The 14360-nt window shown below is 35.0% G+C and overlaps 3 protein-coding genes across 5 annotated transcripts; 1 reads left to right on the forward strand and 2 right to left on the reverse strand.

Annotated features, from left to right (window-relative positions):
• Positions 1 to 1421: 1421 nt before the first annotated feature.
• Positions 1422 to 3260, reverse strand: LOC130713445 (30S ribosomal protein S6 alpha, chloroplastic). Its single transcript, XM_057563210.1, has 2 exons — positions 2871 to 3260; positions 1422 to 1661 (listed from the first exon to the last, which is right to left on the reverse strand). The coding sequence occupies exons 1-2, from the start codon at positions 3258 to 3260 to the stop codon at positions 1422 to 1424; spliced, it is 630 nt and encodes a 209-aa protein (XP_057419193.1).
• LOC130711909 (uncharacterized) lies at positions 1524 to 10609 on the reverse strand. 3 transcript variants are annotated; one of them, XM_057561686.1, is made up of 14 exons: positions 10416 to 10609; positions 10054 to 10255; positions 9864 to 9941; positions 9445 to 9519; positions 9132 to 9229; positions 8504 to 8750; positions 7624 to 7721; positions 6882 to 7431; positions 6313 to 6429; positions 5842 to 5898; positions 5679 to 5768; positions 5498 to 5553; positions 5043 to 5213; positions 1524 to 1661 (listed from the first exon to the last, which is right to left on the reverse strand). In XM_057561686.1, the coding sequence occupies exons 1-13, from the start codon at positions 10524 to 10526 to the stop codon at positions 5046 to 5048; spliced, it is 1947 nt and encodes a 648-aa protein (XP_057417669.1). In that variant the 5' UTR covers positions 10527 to 10609; the 3' UTR covers positions 1524 to 1661; positions 5043 to 5045. The 3 variants fall into 3 exon arrangements, with proteins under 3 accessions (XP_057417669.1, XP_057417670.1, XP_057417668.1); XM_057561687.1 differs by lacking the exon at positions 1524 to 1661 and adding an exon at positions 3286 to 4911 and having other exon boundaries at positions 9864 to 9938; XM_057561685.1 differs by lacking the exon at positions 1524 to 1661 and adding an exon at positions 3286 to 4911.
• Positions 10610 to 10798: 189 nt separating this feature from the next.
• On the forward strand, positions 10799 to 12998 carry LOC130715403 (uncharacterized). The gene is made up of 4 exons (XM_057565502.1): positions 10799 to 10999; positions 11133 to 11239; positions 12407 to 12441; positions 12758 to 12998. Exons 1-4 carry the CDS (start codon positions 10997 to 10999, stop codon positions 12823 to 12825), a joined length of 213 nt encoding a protein of 70 aa, XP_057421485.1. The 5' UTR covers positions 10799 to 10996; the 3' UTR covers positions 12826 to 12998.
• The last annotated feature ends 1362 nt before the right edge of the window (positions 12999 to 14360 follow it).

Below are 14360 nucleotides of genomic sequence, written 5' to 3' on the forward strand. Positions count from 1 at the left end.
CGGACGCCAAGTAAACTTCAAGTTGAAAACATTCTTTGTGCATTTATACCTTCTAAGATAAAAGAAAAATAAATTACGCTTTTGAAAGAGACTATACACCAAGTATCTTTGAGGCGATAATAGTACCCTTTTTAGACTTTATTCATCAACTAGGGTGATGAATATGTCACATTTGCAGCTTCAAATCTTTTTGACAACCAATTCTTCAACTAGGGTGATGAATATGGACGAGGGAACAAATTCTTCCTTTCTCTCTATAACTCTTCTTTGGCCCAGGACTTGTTACTAGTAGCAGATGTGTGTTTAGATATTAGTGTAAGTGCTAATATCACATTGTATTATACTATATCCAAATATAACCTGGAATGACTGTCATATTCATGGTGGAATTTTTTTGCAATGAACAATATATGTTCTCTCTAAGCTACGGGGATCAGACTTAATAACAAGTGTGCAGTCTAACCCTCAGTATTAACGTTAGAGTGAAGATGTCGGATCCCTGCTTCCCTAGGTCTTTAATAGACTTAACACTGACTTTTGGATTTTTAAGTATTTCATATTTGTGCATGATTTATTAGGTTATTAAGTGATATAATGATTGATTAGTTCATTTTGAGGGGATTCCAGGCGGCTAATTAATTTGGGGTTACTGTCCTTTGACTTGTGGGCTTCAATGTGCATGCTTGGCTGAGTCGCTCTAATCTACCCGCCTTTAGGCCGGGCTACACCCCCCCCCCCCCCCGGTTTCCCGTTAATTACCAATGAATCAGGGAACTGAATAAACATTTTGGCCGTCAAGATCAGCATAAAATAAACCTTTCACACTTTCTGCACTAGAATGCTGTTAAAGTTGTTTTGTGCGACCGTTCCTACATAGGTACCTCATCACCCTGTGTGAAAATATAATGGCACTTCGATACTAAGCAGAGTTAGGATGGGAGATCCATGATTAATTAATTATGCACTGTCGCTGGTGGAACGTAATAACGATGACGTGAAGCAAAGCATTAAGCTCTTCCTCTCAAAGTGGGTTTGGGATCACATTTCAAACTGAATATTAAACTAGATTCTCTGCCTCAGTGGGTCACAAAGAAAGCAGCTACTTTATCGCTTTGCAGATTTGTTTAAATTTTTAAAACAAAGTGCTTTCAGAAATAGATTCCACCCTGTTAATTTTACAGTCTACATAGTCTACAAGTATGAATTTGTCTGAGAAATTTAATTTGTGAATAATGGGGAAAAACTATACCTTAGTTGCCAACACAGCAATTTGCAACAGAACATGATTACTCTGCAGACTACAACATCTCTCTTTTAATTAAATACAACCATGTTACAAAAATACTTGAATAACAACAAATGATAAATGCAACACTCTTTTCTTCTATGCATCATGTTTATCAGAATTACCTCAAAACAAACTAATACTTCCTTTTCTTGATTTTGAAGGTCGTTGATCGCAGAACATCATCGTCCGCCAAGAGTGTCTCCTCAAGAGCGACTATAGATTCGGGCTTAGTGAAGTAGGTGTATAGAAGGTAGATTCCATCCAAATATGTGTTGGTCTCTCCTGCCTTGTTTTTCTTCTTGATGCTATATGCTAGTGGAATAACTCCTCTGTTAAAAACCTCTACATACATGCCACCTCCAGCAACAAGCAGCTGCAAGAATGAAAATCAGAAGAATAGTACAGTTTTTTTAATGAGAATAGAATGGTGAAACAAAATTTAGTTCACATAAATCAATAGCACACCAAATTCATCAGCGCTACGATACATAATGCAGTTTGAGTCAGGTCTAAACCGAACTATTTTAAGTGTCACTTACAAAGTTATGAATTGCGAATTTTCCTTAACAATTGCAGCTGTGAGTGGTAAATCATAAGATTTAGAGACAATGAAAAATACCTTAACATTTATCATATAAATGATAACGAGTACTCAATGTAATAAGTCTCACAAAACAAAATCATAAGCCATAACTGAGTATTACTATCAACTACTAATATAAAAGCAAATAAATAAGAACCCATTAGACACAAGTAACCAAGTGAGTTCAGGCTTCATTCTCGAGTAAATGGTAGTTCATCCTAAGAGCTTATATTAAACACCACATTGTTTGTGGACATAACATCAATCTTTACCATCTTTGTCTTAGGAAACACAAAGTGATTGCATGAAACCTATATTTCAGAAGAACAAGACAATGCAATGACAATGATATACAGTCAAACAAAGCCGCATATAGTAAGTAATTGACTGTGTGAAGCCTCTATTAGCAACCAATTAGGGTGCATAGAGTGAAAAGTGACTCTGTGAAGCCCCTACTTGAGAAGAATGGAAAAAGAACAATGCAACAATCAAATACAGTGTCTTCAGCAGTGTTTTGAATCCTAAATTGTGTGATTCTACTAATTACGGCCACCTCTAATACCACATACAAAATACAACCTACTCATCAAGCTTCAAATTCATCATAGAATAGAACAGTCACTACTCACAACATTATCTAAATTAAGCACACACTGCAGTGCATCCTCTTGAACATAAAGCACAGAAACATCACCACATTCACAAATATATTCATAAAACACATTTACACCGCAAGATCGAACTGCGATTCAACCGCTGATTCACTGAAAAATTATCACTAACCAGCCAATACAGAGAGCATATTGCAGTTTTCTTTTCCAATGAAAATATAGAAAATCAGCACAATCATACTCATCAGCAGCACACAGCTATAATCATGTCAATGTAGTTTCCCAAGCATATACAGTAACAGAAACACTAGCTAAAGACTTAGTATAACATACAATTGAATTTGATTATCTTATGCATAAAAAACCAGCTAAAGACTTAGAATTCGACCTCCTCGTACTTCTGGGTGAGTGCGAGTCGCTCATCCTCAGACATATCAGGTCTCAAAACCGCCATTGTTTCGTACTGCCTAAGTCCGGGTGGGCATTGCGGTTCCTCCTTCTCCTCAGTAGCAGTAAGACCAGTTCCGGAAGAATTCAGGTCATCTTCCGACCCTAATCCACCTTCGAAGAATGAATCAGTGAAGTCTAGGGTTTGGGCTTTGACAGAGAAGACAGAATCGTTTTTCTTCTGGTAACAGTGGGATTTTGATTCAGCAAACAGAGGTTTGAATGCGCGGATTGGAGAAGAGAAGAAGGTAGAGGAGGGAATGGAGTAGCAATGAGGAATGTTAAGGGAAGAAGATGTAAGAGGGATTGAATTGAGGGAAGTTGATGCCATTTTTGCACCCTGCTTAGAAAGAGGGTTCTGGGAGTGGAAGAGTGAGAGATAGCACAGTCCCAGAAATGTAGAAATAGATAATGTTTACATAGCGCACAGCGGCGCACTTTAGCATGCTGTAACTTTTTTGTTTTTGTTTTTTTTTTAGGAATGCTAACGTAGAAATTTTCTACTATTTGCATTTTAAAGAGGTTAATTTGGATGTTGTAACTAGTAACAAATAATAATACCTACATTCTCTTCATAAAAGTAACTTATAACTGTGTAAAATATTAAATTTTATGTAAAACTGATTATAATAGAAGATTGAGACTCTGAAAAGACATATTTTATCTTATCTAAACGATTTGATCATCCAACTAGTCAATTAACCTAAGACAGAGTTATTCAATTGATCAAAGCTGAATCTGCTAGTTCACCACATGAACATAAACCATTACACTTATAAAAGTAATTACAAGATTATATGAAAATACAAATTATTTAAAGATATTTCTTAAAAATAAATTATACTTCATGTATAAAAAAGCCAATTCACGGCCCATTTTACCTTCTGACAAAAAAGTGCATATTTTTAATTTAATGTGCATGCATTGAAATTTAGGCAGCTAAAATTTAAGATTCAATTATACATTTTGGATCAAACTTTTTATACATTTACTAATTTCAAAAGCTAATAAATTCATTTTGATTTTTTTTTTCCGGATAAGCTTCAAGCAAATTGTTAATTTAAGGTTAAAAAGCATTTTTGGCCTCTGATGTTTCAAGTTTGTGCAAATTCTATTCCTACTCAATTTTTGTCGACGTTTCTACCCCTCATGTTTTCAAACAGTGCAGCGTCTACCCCTCCGTCAGTCAGGCTTTCTCATGAGAGGTTCCGGAGTGGATTTGAGAGATGAAGAGGAGTATATGAAGTTGATGATGATCAAAGAAATGATATAAATTAAATTTGCTTGATGTATATATCAATTATGTATGTAACTAAACTCGTTAAATGCATGTTTTGCTACTTACAGGTCTTGAGTTTGAATCTCTCATGCCTCCTTTTTTCAATTTCACTTGTAATTTTCACGTGACAGGTCCAAAAAATATAAAAGAAAAAAGCCAAATCAGTTTTTTCTGTTAGTTTTTTAACGTCTGACTGACGGAGGGGTAGACGGTGCACTGTTTGAAAACATGAAAGATAGAAACATCAACAAAAATAGAGTAGAGGCATAATTTGCACAAACTTGAAACATCAGGGCCCAAAAGTTCTTTTTAGCCTTAATTTAATTTCCACTACTAAAATAAGATTGTTCGATGCTGCATCTAACATAGCTCGTTGGTGCTGCTTGTTTGATAATGACGATCAAACAGTTTTTTGACATCTTTCCACTGTGAACTGAATAAAGTATTGGTCTGTCAAAATCTTATAAGGAAACGAACTTTACACTTTAAATTACATTTCGTATCAATTAATTTTAGATTACGAACTTACTCTTTTATAATCAGAATTTCTAATGCTATTGTAATATGTAGTCGTTCATATAATAAAACTGAACTTTTTTTTCTTTCAATTTCCAATAAAGAACAGTAGTAGAATAGATCATAGATATACCAAACATTGGCCTCCATGAAACAACATAGAACACATGCACGCATCGATCGGTTACTGCATTTGGAAAGGGCAGAAAATGTTTTTTCTATCGTTTCAATTTCAAATGATTGTTGTGTTGTGCAAGCTATGCCCATGTACCAAAAGGAATGACGAAATAACACAAGCATCATTTTAGGATCCATTACCTGTTAAAATCCAAGATCAAAGCTTGGGAATGCATCACTTTTACACGAGAACTCCTCATCACTCATCTCTTCATTAGAAATCAGGCAGTGAGAATGATCACCAGAACTTGATATGAGTAAATCAAAATCTGCCTCGCTTATATGTGTTTGAGCTTCCTTGTCTGAGTGGACCTACACAAACAATTTAAAAACCAAAGTTTAAAATTTGAGATAGCTGAAGGTTTCATCAACTTATAGAATACAAACAAAATTACTCGAACAAAAAACCTTCCCAGGTTTCAAACAATGCCTGAATAAAAGTTCTCAACTATATGATACTAATGCCTCAGGATGACATCACATGAATATGAGCTGCATTATAGCTGCAGGTATTATCTATGATATCTAATCCACAACAGTCAGCTCTCAAATATATGGCACTAATAAGAGAAAATGCAAGCAATGAGAGACCAGACCTGGTGAGACATATTGACATTCTCGGTGAACTGGAAACCACCACCACCACATGCTTCTGCAGAAATCACTTAAAGCTGGGTTAACAAAGAGTTACTAACATTTTAAAAGTCAAAACAAAGAAAAGCAACTAAGAAGTTTGACAGAAAATAAATATATATTCACAATTTCATATTGACTTGCCTTTGGAAGACATAATGTTGTGGGTTTCTACAGTCTCAGTTGATTCCCTAACCATACCACTTTCTCTTGACCCATTGGACGATTGGGCACCTATGAAAAATAAAATCCAACATAATCATGTTTTCAGGCCCTAAGTGAGCTTGATATAAGTTACATGCCTAACCTGTGCCATAACTTTCCTGATGCTTAGGATCTTGTAAAATCGATAATATTTGACTGGCTGCACAAATAACAGAAATCAGTCATGTGAAAATTCGTGAAGTAATAAATTAAGATCACAGGTTTTCATGACTGAGTCTCTTTGTCACAAAACGATCAGCCCTGTCCAATTTTACTTATGTCAACATCATATAAGCAGGTTATCATTTTCCTATATATTCACCCCATTATGCAATGTTAGAGATGATATGTAACATCAATCATGTTTCAAAGCAATAAGCTTGAGTTAGAATTCATGAATCAACTTAACTCAAGGTTGGATATTCATATTATGAAGAGAATTATAAATCGACAAAATGCATGTCGATTAAAAAATGTTTCACAGTGACTTCCAATTGAGGGAGGGAGGAAGAAGTAATGCAATCCAGAAGGGAGAGATGAGAATCGAGGCCACAGGCAATTACAATATACGAACCATCACGGAAAGGCTTGATTGGTGGGACTACCCCATTAGATTTTATCTCTTCTATCCTAGCAAAGAGAGAGTTCAACCCTGCATCTTGCCCGAGACAAGGTCTTTTCGCCGGTTGTCCTGCATAGTATAGGCATAAATATTTGAGATTGAAAATTTAAAATCTGCCAACATCCCATTCCAGACGCATTTCTATAGTCAATTTATATAATTTTCATTGTTATTTATGCACAATGAAGGGATATATTTAAGGAAGTTTCTTCCCTGCTTCCAAATCATTATTATTTTAATATTTATTTTGTGCAATCAATATATGAGATAAATGGATGTCATTAATCGGTAAAAATGAACACAGAAGCTTCAAAACCACATATAAACCGAACAAGAAAAATCTATATACAATGGAGTGGATGGACAAGATAAGCTAACTTAATGATACCAAGGGTGTAAAAAGCAATGGAAAATAACAATTCAAAACATCCAAATGACATGCAAATAACAATACAGCAATAGAAATGCAGTAACTACAGAGAAAAGAAAGAAGGAAAATAAACTTTTGAATAAGGACCAACCTTGAGTAACAGATGGATTGACATTGTGATATCCATTTTGTACTTGTCTTACTTGTCTCCTCTCAGAAACATTATTACCAATCTCACGGTCATTCAACTTCACTGGACATTGCTGACTTCCTTCAGGTTCTTCAATATTTATCACAGATGGATTAACAGCAAATGATGGATTGGCCTTGTGACAGCCATTTTGTACTTGTCTTAGTTGTCTCCTCTCAACAACATTATTACCAATCCCTCGGTCATTCAACTTCACTGGACATTGTTGACTTCCTTCAGGTTCTTCAATATTTATCACAGATGGATTAACAGCAAATGATGGATTGACCTTGTGACAGCCATTTTGTACTTGTCTTAGTTGTCTCCTCTCAACAACATTATTACCAATCCCTCGGTCATTCAACTTCACTGGACATTGTTGACTTCCTTCAGGTTCTTCAACATTCACTAAATGCCCACCAAAATGTACTGATTCACCAACTTTTATAACTTCATCTTTCTTTAGGAACCTGCGTTCTAAAGGCCTTTTACTGATATCACAAAGAACAACCTGAAAAGATAAAATAAGGGAGGACAACATAAATACTATGGCAAGCCTGTATATATAACCTACTGTTAAGAACAAAAACTGATAAAATCAGTTTCAAAATAAACATAAATTCAAACAAATTGAAGATGATAAAAGATACATACAGAGATATAGACAGGACAAAGAAAATTATAGCACAGCACAAACATTAACCTGCCTCCCGAGGGATCCACAAAGTTCTAGTTGTAAAAAGCCATCGTGATACTTCTTGGCTTTTTGGGTTAACTGTGTTGTGTATAGGACCCGCCACTCTATATTGAAAGGAGAAGAGATATAAGGGAACGCTAAATGAAGATGAAAAAGCTGAAGATAATCAAACCACGGAACAAATGCAACCTTAACAAAATGGACCGCAAAATATATTGATCATATACAAGCCTGATGATTCACTTATTGGACTCAGTTGATCAAGGATAAAATTAAAATGTAATCATTGCCAGGCAAATATGTGTTGATACTTGATAGCTGCTGAACATTAGAGCTGTAAGGGTTATGAATTCTTACAACTGGGTGTTCAATTTAAACTTTATTTTCTTGTAATTGGACTATTTGAAACACAAAATACGGCACTGCATTACTAAAAAAAGATTAGTCAGAAGATTATCACGCTTAAAATAACAAATCAGATCTAGTAAATTGACATAAGTGTTCTTTCAATTAAAGGCACAACTTTTGTATTTTGAACCCACCATATTAGATTACTGCCGTCGATTAAATTGGGTAGCTATGTTCATCATTGTGATTTGTTAAATACTTTTCAGCTCATTAAGCAAAGCATGTGAGCCTCTAGCATATGGTGACTCTACATTTTTTCCCTTTTCTTCTTTCTTTAATGTTAAAACAGCTATAAGAACAGAATTGAGCTACAAGAGAGAAAGTTATTGTCTGACCAAGAATTGATTGGAAATGTAAAATGTAAATGATGTCTATAAGCATCCCATTAAAAAAATTAGAAATGGAAAAAGAACTGATCAGACAAATAAAAGCCAGCCAAATATAACAACTTCTCAAATCAAAATAAAGGTCAACTTACCACTTTTCCCAACATTTACATGGGCATCAGTGTCAAGAGAAGTTTGTTTTCTTTCCATCTTCCCCACTCTCTCCGCATTACTACAGTTGACTCCTTGAACACAGGAATCTGGTGTATTACTTCCTTGATCCTCACCAATGTCAACCAAATGTGCATCAAATGCAATCGATTCACCAGATATTATTGTTTCATCTTTCTTAAGGAACCTACTATCTAAGAGATTCCTACTTGAATCAAACAGCTTAACCTGAAATATAGTCAGAAAAGGGGTGAATGAACATTTGTTGTGTGCCCTTCATCTCATCCTGACTGCAACTAACATGTGGCTACTCGTAAGGACATTTAGTGTTTGAATGGATTAGCATATTTAGTATTAAAAAAAGCTTGTAATTAAAATTTTACAAAAATGAAATATTAACATGTATCTATTAAAAATTAAAATGCATAAAAAAGAGGAAATATTTAAGCTAATACAATTGTACAAACATGCTTATTAATCACAGCAACGGAATAATAACAAATACATTGCGTTAAAGTGTATCTATTAGAATGACTTTATCAATCATATCCTGAAATTAGAAGAACACATTGATTTTTCCATAAAAGAAATACATGTTTGAAAGTCAACCTGTGCCCCCTGAGATCCACAAATAACTAGTCGTAAAAAACCGTCATGGTACTTCTTTGCCTTCTGAGTCATGTGTTTTGTGTATAGAACTTGCCACTCTAATAGGAAAAAGAAATATTTTGGATAGTTAGAAGATAAAAATTGGAGGAAGTAGAAGATTCTAAGTGTCATGCAATTAACTGTCAGTTTCATAATGCATCTCTGCGTTGAATGAGAATAACAAGGATTACTCTATTCTGCGCTCACATCTTTCGCACCAGGATAAAAAATTTAAAAAGAAAGCAAAGCAGGGTGAGACCAGCAACGAACTAACCTTTTGTACTAGGTTTAGGTGTATCCTGACTGACCTTCGGTGATACATACTTCAGCAGTTCCCTCTTCTTGAATTCTGCAATGTTTGCAGTTCATAACTATTACACATATACAACTATCCTCCAGAGAAAATTATGCCAGTAAGTAACTAGAGCTAATCAACAATCATCATTACTCTTAGCACTAGCAATGTACAAATAAGTTGATGAAAATTCAGAAACATCTATGACCAACAAATAGCAGCAATACACAAATATTTACAATGAATATTGCATCTAAGCCCCTCCAATCCCTTATTAAGTCATCATAGTTTGAATTCTTAAACACTTGGCAAGGATATTCTAAGAGCACAAACATACTATCACAAAGCTTTGGGAAACAAATTTTGAAAAAATAAAATAAAATGAAGCCAATGCCAACCTTTGATGATTTTTCGTGATGGACTGAGAGGCTTCTGCGCCCGTGCGATATTCTCCTTTCCATTCATTTTGATACCTACTGCATCATCGCATCAACCAGATAGACATAAGCAGTAAATCATGATTAAGGACTTGAAAAGCCAAAATTACAAGCAAAAGAATAAATAAATAAATACACATAAAGTTCATACCACAAGGTGTTTTGAATCTCGAAGCATTCTTGTGTTTTATATCAACATTCAAATCAGATCCAGTCTTGTAGTTACCTCCCTCAGGATCACCGATGTCAACAAGGTAACCATTGAACTCCATAGTCTCACCAGAGGTAACCGATTCGTCATTCTTCAAGAGCCTACACGTCAACAGCTTCTCGCACTCATCAAACAGCTTCACCTGCACAGCGATTGAACGAGAAAAACAAGCAACTGCGTCAGAAATCAACATCCATATCCGTACGCAGTGAGAATTCGTGATTGAGCGAAATCAAAATCGATTCCCGATCTGAAATCAACGGTTGATTGATTTCAAAAAAATTGAGAGAAAATCAAAATACCTTGGTGGTGGGAATGTGAAGCTCTAGAAATCCATCCTGGTAAACCTTGCGTTTCTGCTTGATTTGCTTCGTGTATGTCACCGTCCATCGTTTCGAATCCTCAACTTTCATTGTGAATCGGATCCAAACTGTGCAGAGGAAAATGATGAGTGCTCTTCGCGTTTCTCTCAGTTTCCTAACATTTTGAATCTTCCACCGCCAAAAATTGGTGAGAAAGCGGGAAATGGAGTATATATATCATCGTTCTGGTGGTAAATTATTTTTAATTAAATTTAAATTAAGATAAACATTAGTTTTTTTCTTTTTGGTGGAATGGGCCAAGACAAAAGCCCAAGCCCAAAGCCCACTGTTATTACCCCACTCAACATAAACAAACCATCCCTTTAAACCAAAAAAAAAAAAGAAACTGTCCCTGAGAATCTGAGATCCCCTGAGAACCAGAGCAACCACCACATAGCGAGAGACGGTGTCGTTTAGCGGTGGTCCGATCGGCGACTTGAACTTGCACCGCCGCATCGTAGCGAATTCCAATACAAGCAACCTCCATTACTTGATTATTCCACTTCCTACATACCACAGATATGGTATTACTTTTTTCCCTTTTCTACCTCGAATTGTTTGATTGCGTTTTGGTAACTCTGTGCTTTGTTCATTCGAATCCCTGTAGATATGAATAGTTTATGATTTTGATTTTTTTTTGGTTGGGATGAATTGCAGTCAGCTCTATTTAATTTCCACTCGTTTCTGACGGTTGTGCTGCTCGTGATTTGTACCTGCGCTTTTCTCAAGATGCAGTTCCCAGCCATCCTCGAACAGAAAACTGGGTATCTTTGTTGTTTTCATTGTTGATTGACATCAATGTTAAGCATGCTTGTGATTATTTTCATTAGTTATAATTTGGGATTAGAGGGTTCCAAATATTCTGATTAGTGGATATACTGAATGCATCTGATTGTTAAATTTGCATATCATCTTTACTTCTCATTGGAGATACTGTAGTCTACATGCTTGATTCATTTGTAAAGTCATAAGTTGTTACCTGTCTGCTGGAACTTGTCAAGGGTAAAATTATTACCAATAATTAGATTTTAAGAATTAAGCATATGGCCAAACTTCCAACAAGGACTGTATTTTAAGTACTTACTGAAATATGCAAGTGTTGTTGTTTTGATTCTGAAGCTTTGAAATGACGCTCGATGAGACTTCAAATATCTCTGTATTCTATGATGGAGCATTAGGTTTTATATCAGAGAAACAAGATAAATATGAATGTTTTTTGTATTATGTTTGTCTTTTCTCTGTTCTTGCATTGGTTTTTAACTTCAAATTACCAATCAGCTTTGCAGTGCCTTGTTTAGATTGGCCTTAAGTTAGTTAAGGAATCCAGTACATTTTTATGTGAGGACTTTTCACAAACACGCTTCTTTAAACATTCGATGCATCGCTGCAGTTTGACACTCAATTCATGTTACTTGAAGATTTGGCATTCATTATGGATCAGAGTGAGGGAGAGTAAACTAGGGGGGAGAATCAGGGAGCATAGAAACAAAATTAAAGCTCCAGTTTATGACCAGTACATTATTTGGCATTCATGTGTCTGCAGTTTTTTGGTCAAACTCAATGCCATAGTGTGATCCATGTAGCTGACCTCACTTAGTTGGATAAGGCTTTTGTTATTGTTGTTGTTGTTGCTGCTGCTGTTACCTTTCCTTCCAAAACGCTCAGTCCCCTGAACATAACTTTCAAGGATTTACTTTGATATGACCAGTCTCTCATCCTTGCTCTGTCCTATCTATAATTTGTGTATATGTGCACAAGTTACATTAAATAGGAATCGTTTCATCGCATAATTGTTTTTCTTGGTGCTTGGGCTTTGCTTGTTCAATTAATCCGCAATAACCTGTCTTTTCTTTCTGCTTCTATTTAAGTAATCATTGTAGCTTGTGCAAGATTTTTAGATACTTAGAAATTGTTTTACTGTAATCTTGCAGGTTTCGGGGATTCTTTTGGAAGGCTGCTAGAATAGGTTAGTCTTTTATACTGTTAAATTTTCTCCTAGATTCAACAGTTATCTTGTGCGCTGTTTGTACACGGTCTCAAAGTTGTTCAAAGCATGTTCTCTTGTGCTTCCTCATTAGTCAGAGAGCACATCCCAATAGAACTTCTGTTTCACAAAATATAATTTTAGTCTTCAAAAACTAAATGAGTAATGATTTTATAATTTGTCGCTGTTTTTTTCTATTTTAAGTAAGAAAAGGAAAGCTTGATTTTTCCTTGTATCTAGAAGGGTGAAAAGTTCAACTGATTGTTCTGTTCATTTTTATTGACATGATACTGCGCAGGGGAACGGTTAAGCCCTTGGGTGGCTGCAGGATGTTTTACAATGGGCGTGTCAACTCTATTCTTCTGATTGCAAAATATAAAGCAGTTCTGTATCTTTGTTTATCACATTGAGCTGCTGATAGGTCACAATTTATTTGTAATTGCATTTGTATTTGTGAACAGCTTATCAAATCGAGATATGTATCGTGTATCGCTAGACCCTAATATATGAATCGTATCGTATCGTATAATGTATCGTCAGATACGGACACAAAAATTAATTAAGTTATAAATTGAATAATATGTTGACACATCATACAAATATACTTCAAAATAATTAAAGATTCAAGCCATAAGAAGAAAAATAGTTGCACATAGTTCAAGACTTCAAGTGTTCAACCTAGTTCCAAGCTATAAGCAAAAAAAAACAATAAAATGACAAAAAACAAATTACTTTGCTAATACTTAGATCCTAGTAAATTATCAAAATATTATTCAAACTAGTTGAATCATAAAAAAATGAATCATATGCAGCACAACCTGACTAAAGTGCAACATGCTTGCAACTTTGAATCGTATCGTAAGATTCAGCTCTCGAATCGGGATACAAGATGTGATTCAAACACATTTAAATACGCACAGCGATACGTATCTCTGGCATAAGAATTTGTATCGTATCGAGATACGTATCGTAGTATCGTAAGATACTGATAACCATGTTTGCGAAGTCTCCCTAATTGATAATACGAAGATAAGAAAATATATGAGGACATTCGTGGGGGAAATTGTAATACCATATCAACGAAAATTATTGAATAAACACTTGCTATTGTAATACCATACATATACTACCATTGAACATGAAAATATGGTGGGGTCAAATGCCCCCACCTAGCTTAATGTGGATTCGTCAATGGTTCCACTTAAGCACAAATTGTATGCCTTTGTCTTTATTATCATCATCCCCTTCTTTACTATGCATTATTCCTTGAAAATTTAACTCAAGAAAAGTAAGGAGAAACCAAATACTTAAAGGAAGCCTACTCCTTTCGAACAACACTCATTCAAGCACATAAATGCAATAGCATGGTATGTGAAGGCCAAGGCTGATAATTGAGAGATAAATGGGGCAGAGAATTAAATGAGTTAAATAGGAAGTGTAACATCCATAGTAAGTATCAGATAGAGGCTAAAGAAAATTTATTTCTTGAAAGAAAAATGTCCAACAGCCCTGTAAGGACATTTCATACTTATGAACAATCATGTTGTCACTATTGAGGTACATAATCAGCTATTAAAAAGAGGAAAAGTTGGATAAATGTCCTAAAATCTGATCACATATCAGTTCATGCATTTATTTGAGAGCTCATCAAGATATACTCTTCAAAAATTCAACAGAAATATGAGGAAAACTAGCAAATTGCTATGATATTGATTTATATCCAAGATTAGATGAAAATTCGGAGCATTAGTCGTTCGGCTATTATACTGATTAGCTGGTAATGAAATTTAAAGAAGAGTCATCCAACAGTTTCGATGAGCAAGTAGTAAGCATTAATATTTCAATGAGAACACTTTAAGGTAAATCTTGTTAATCAGTTTTCCCAGGTTGTTTGCATAAAA

The sequence above is a fragment of the Lotus japonicus genome, chromosome 4 (assembly GCF_012489685.1).
Source record: "Lotus japonicus ecotype B-129 chromosome 4, LjGifu_v1.2".
Classification (NCBI taxonomy): domain Eukaryota; kingdom Viridiplantae; phylum Streptophyta; class Magnoliopsida; order Fabales; family Fabaceae; genus Lotus; species Lotus japonicus.

Bases quoted from the DNA above. Each gene is read 5' to 3' on its own strand.
- LOC130711909 (XM_057561686.1), bottom strand. From the start codon at position 10,526: ATGAAAGTTGAGGATTCGAAACGATGGACGGTGACATACACGAAGCAA. The intron at 7,432-7,623 runs GTTAATGTTTGT...TTATCTTTTCAG, and splicing joins GTGGATCCCTCGGGAGGCAG to GTTGTTCTTTGTGATATCAG. The intron at 5,214-5,497 runs GTCTGGTCTCTC...TTGTTTGTGTAG, and splicing joins ATGTCAATATGTCTCACCAG to GTCCACTCAGACAAGGAAGC.
- LOC130713445 (XM_057563210.1), bottom strand. From the start codon at position 3,260: ATGGCATCAACTTCCCTCAATTCAATCCCTCTTACATCTTCTTCCCTT. The intron at 1,662-2,870 runs GTCGAATTCTAA...TCATTCTTGCAG, and splicing joins TCACCCAGAAGTACGAGGAG to CTGCTTGTTGCTGGAGGTGG.
- LOC130715403 (XM_057565502.1), top strand. The intron at 11,240-12,406 runs GTATCTTTGTTG...GTAATCTTGCAG, and splicing joins ATCCTCGAACAGAAAACTGG to GTTTCGGGGATTCTTTTGGA. The intron at 12,442-12,757 runs GTTAGTCTTTTA...GATACTGCGCAG, and splicing joins TTGGAAGGCTGCTAGAATAG to GGGAACGGTTAAGCCCTTGG.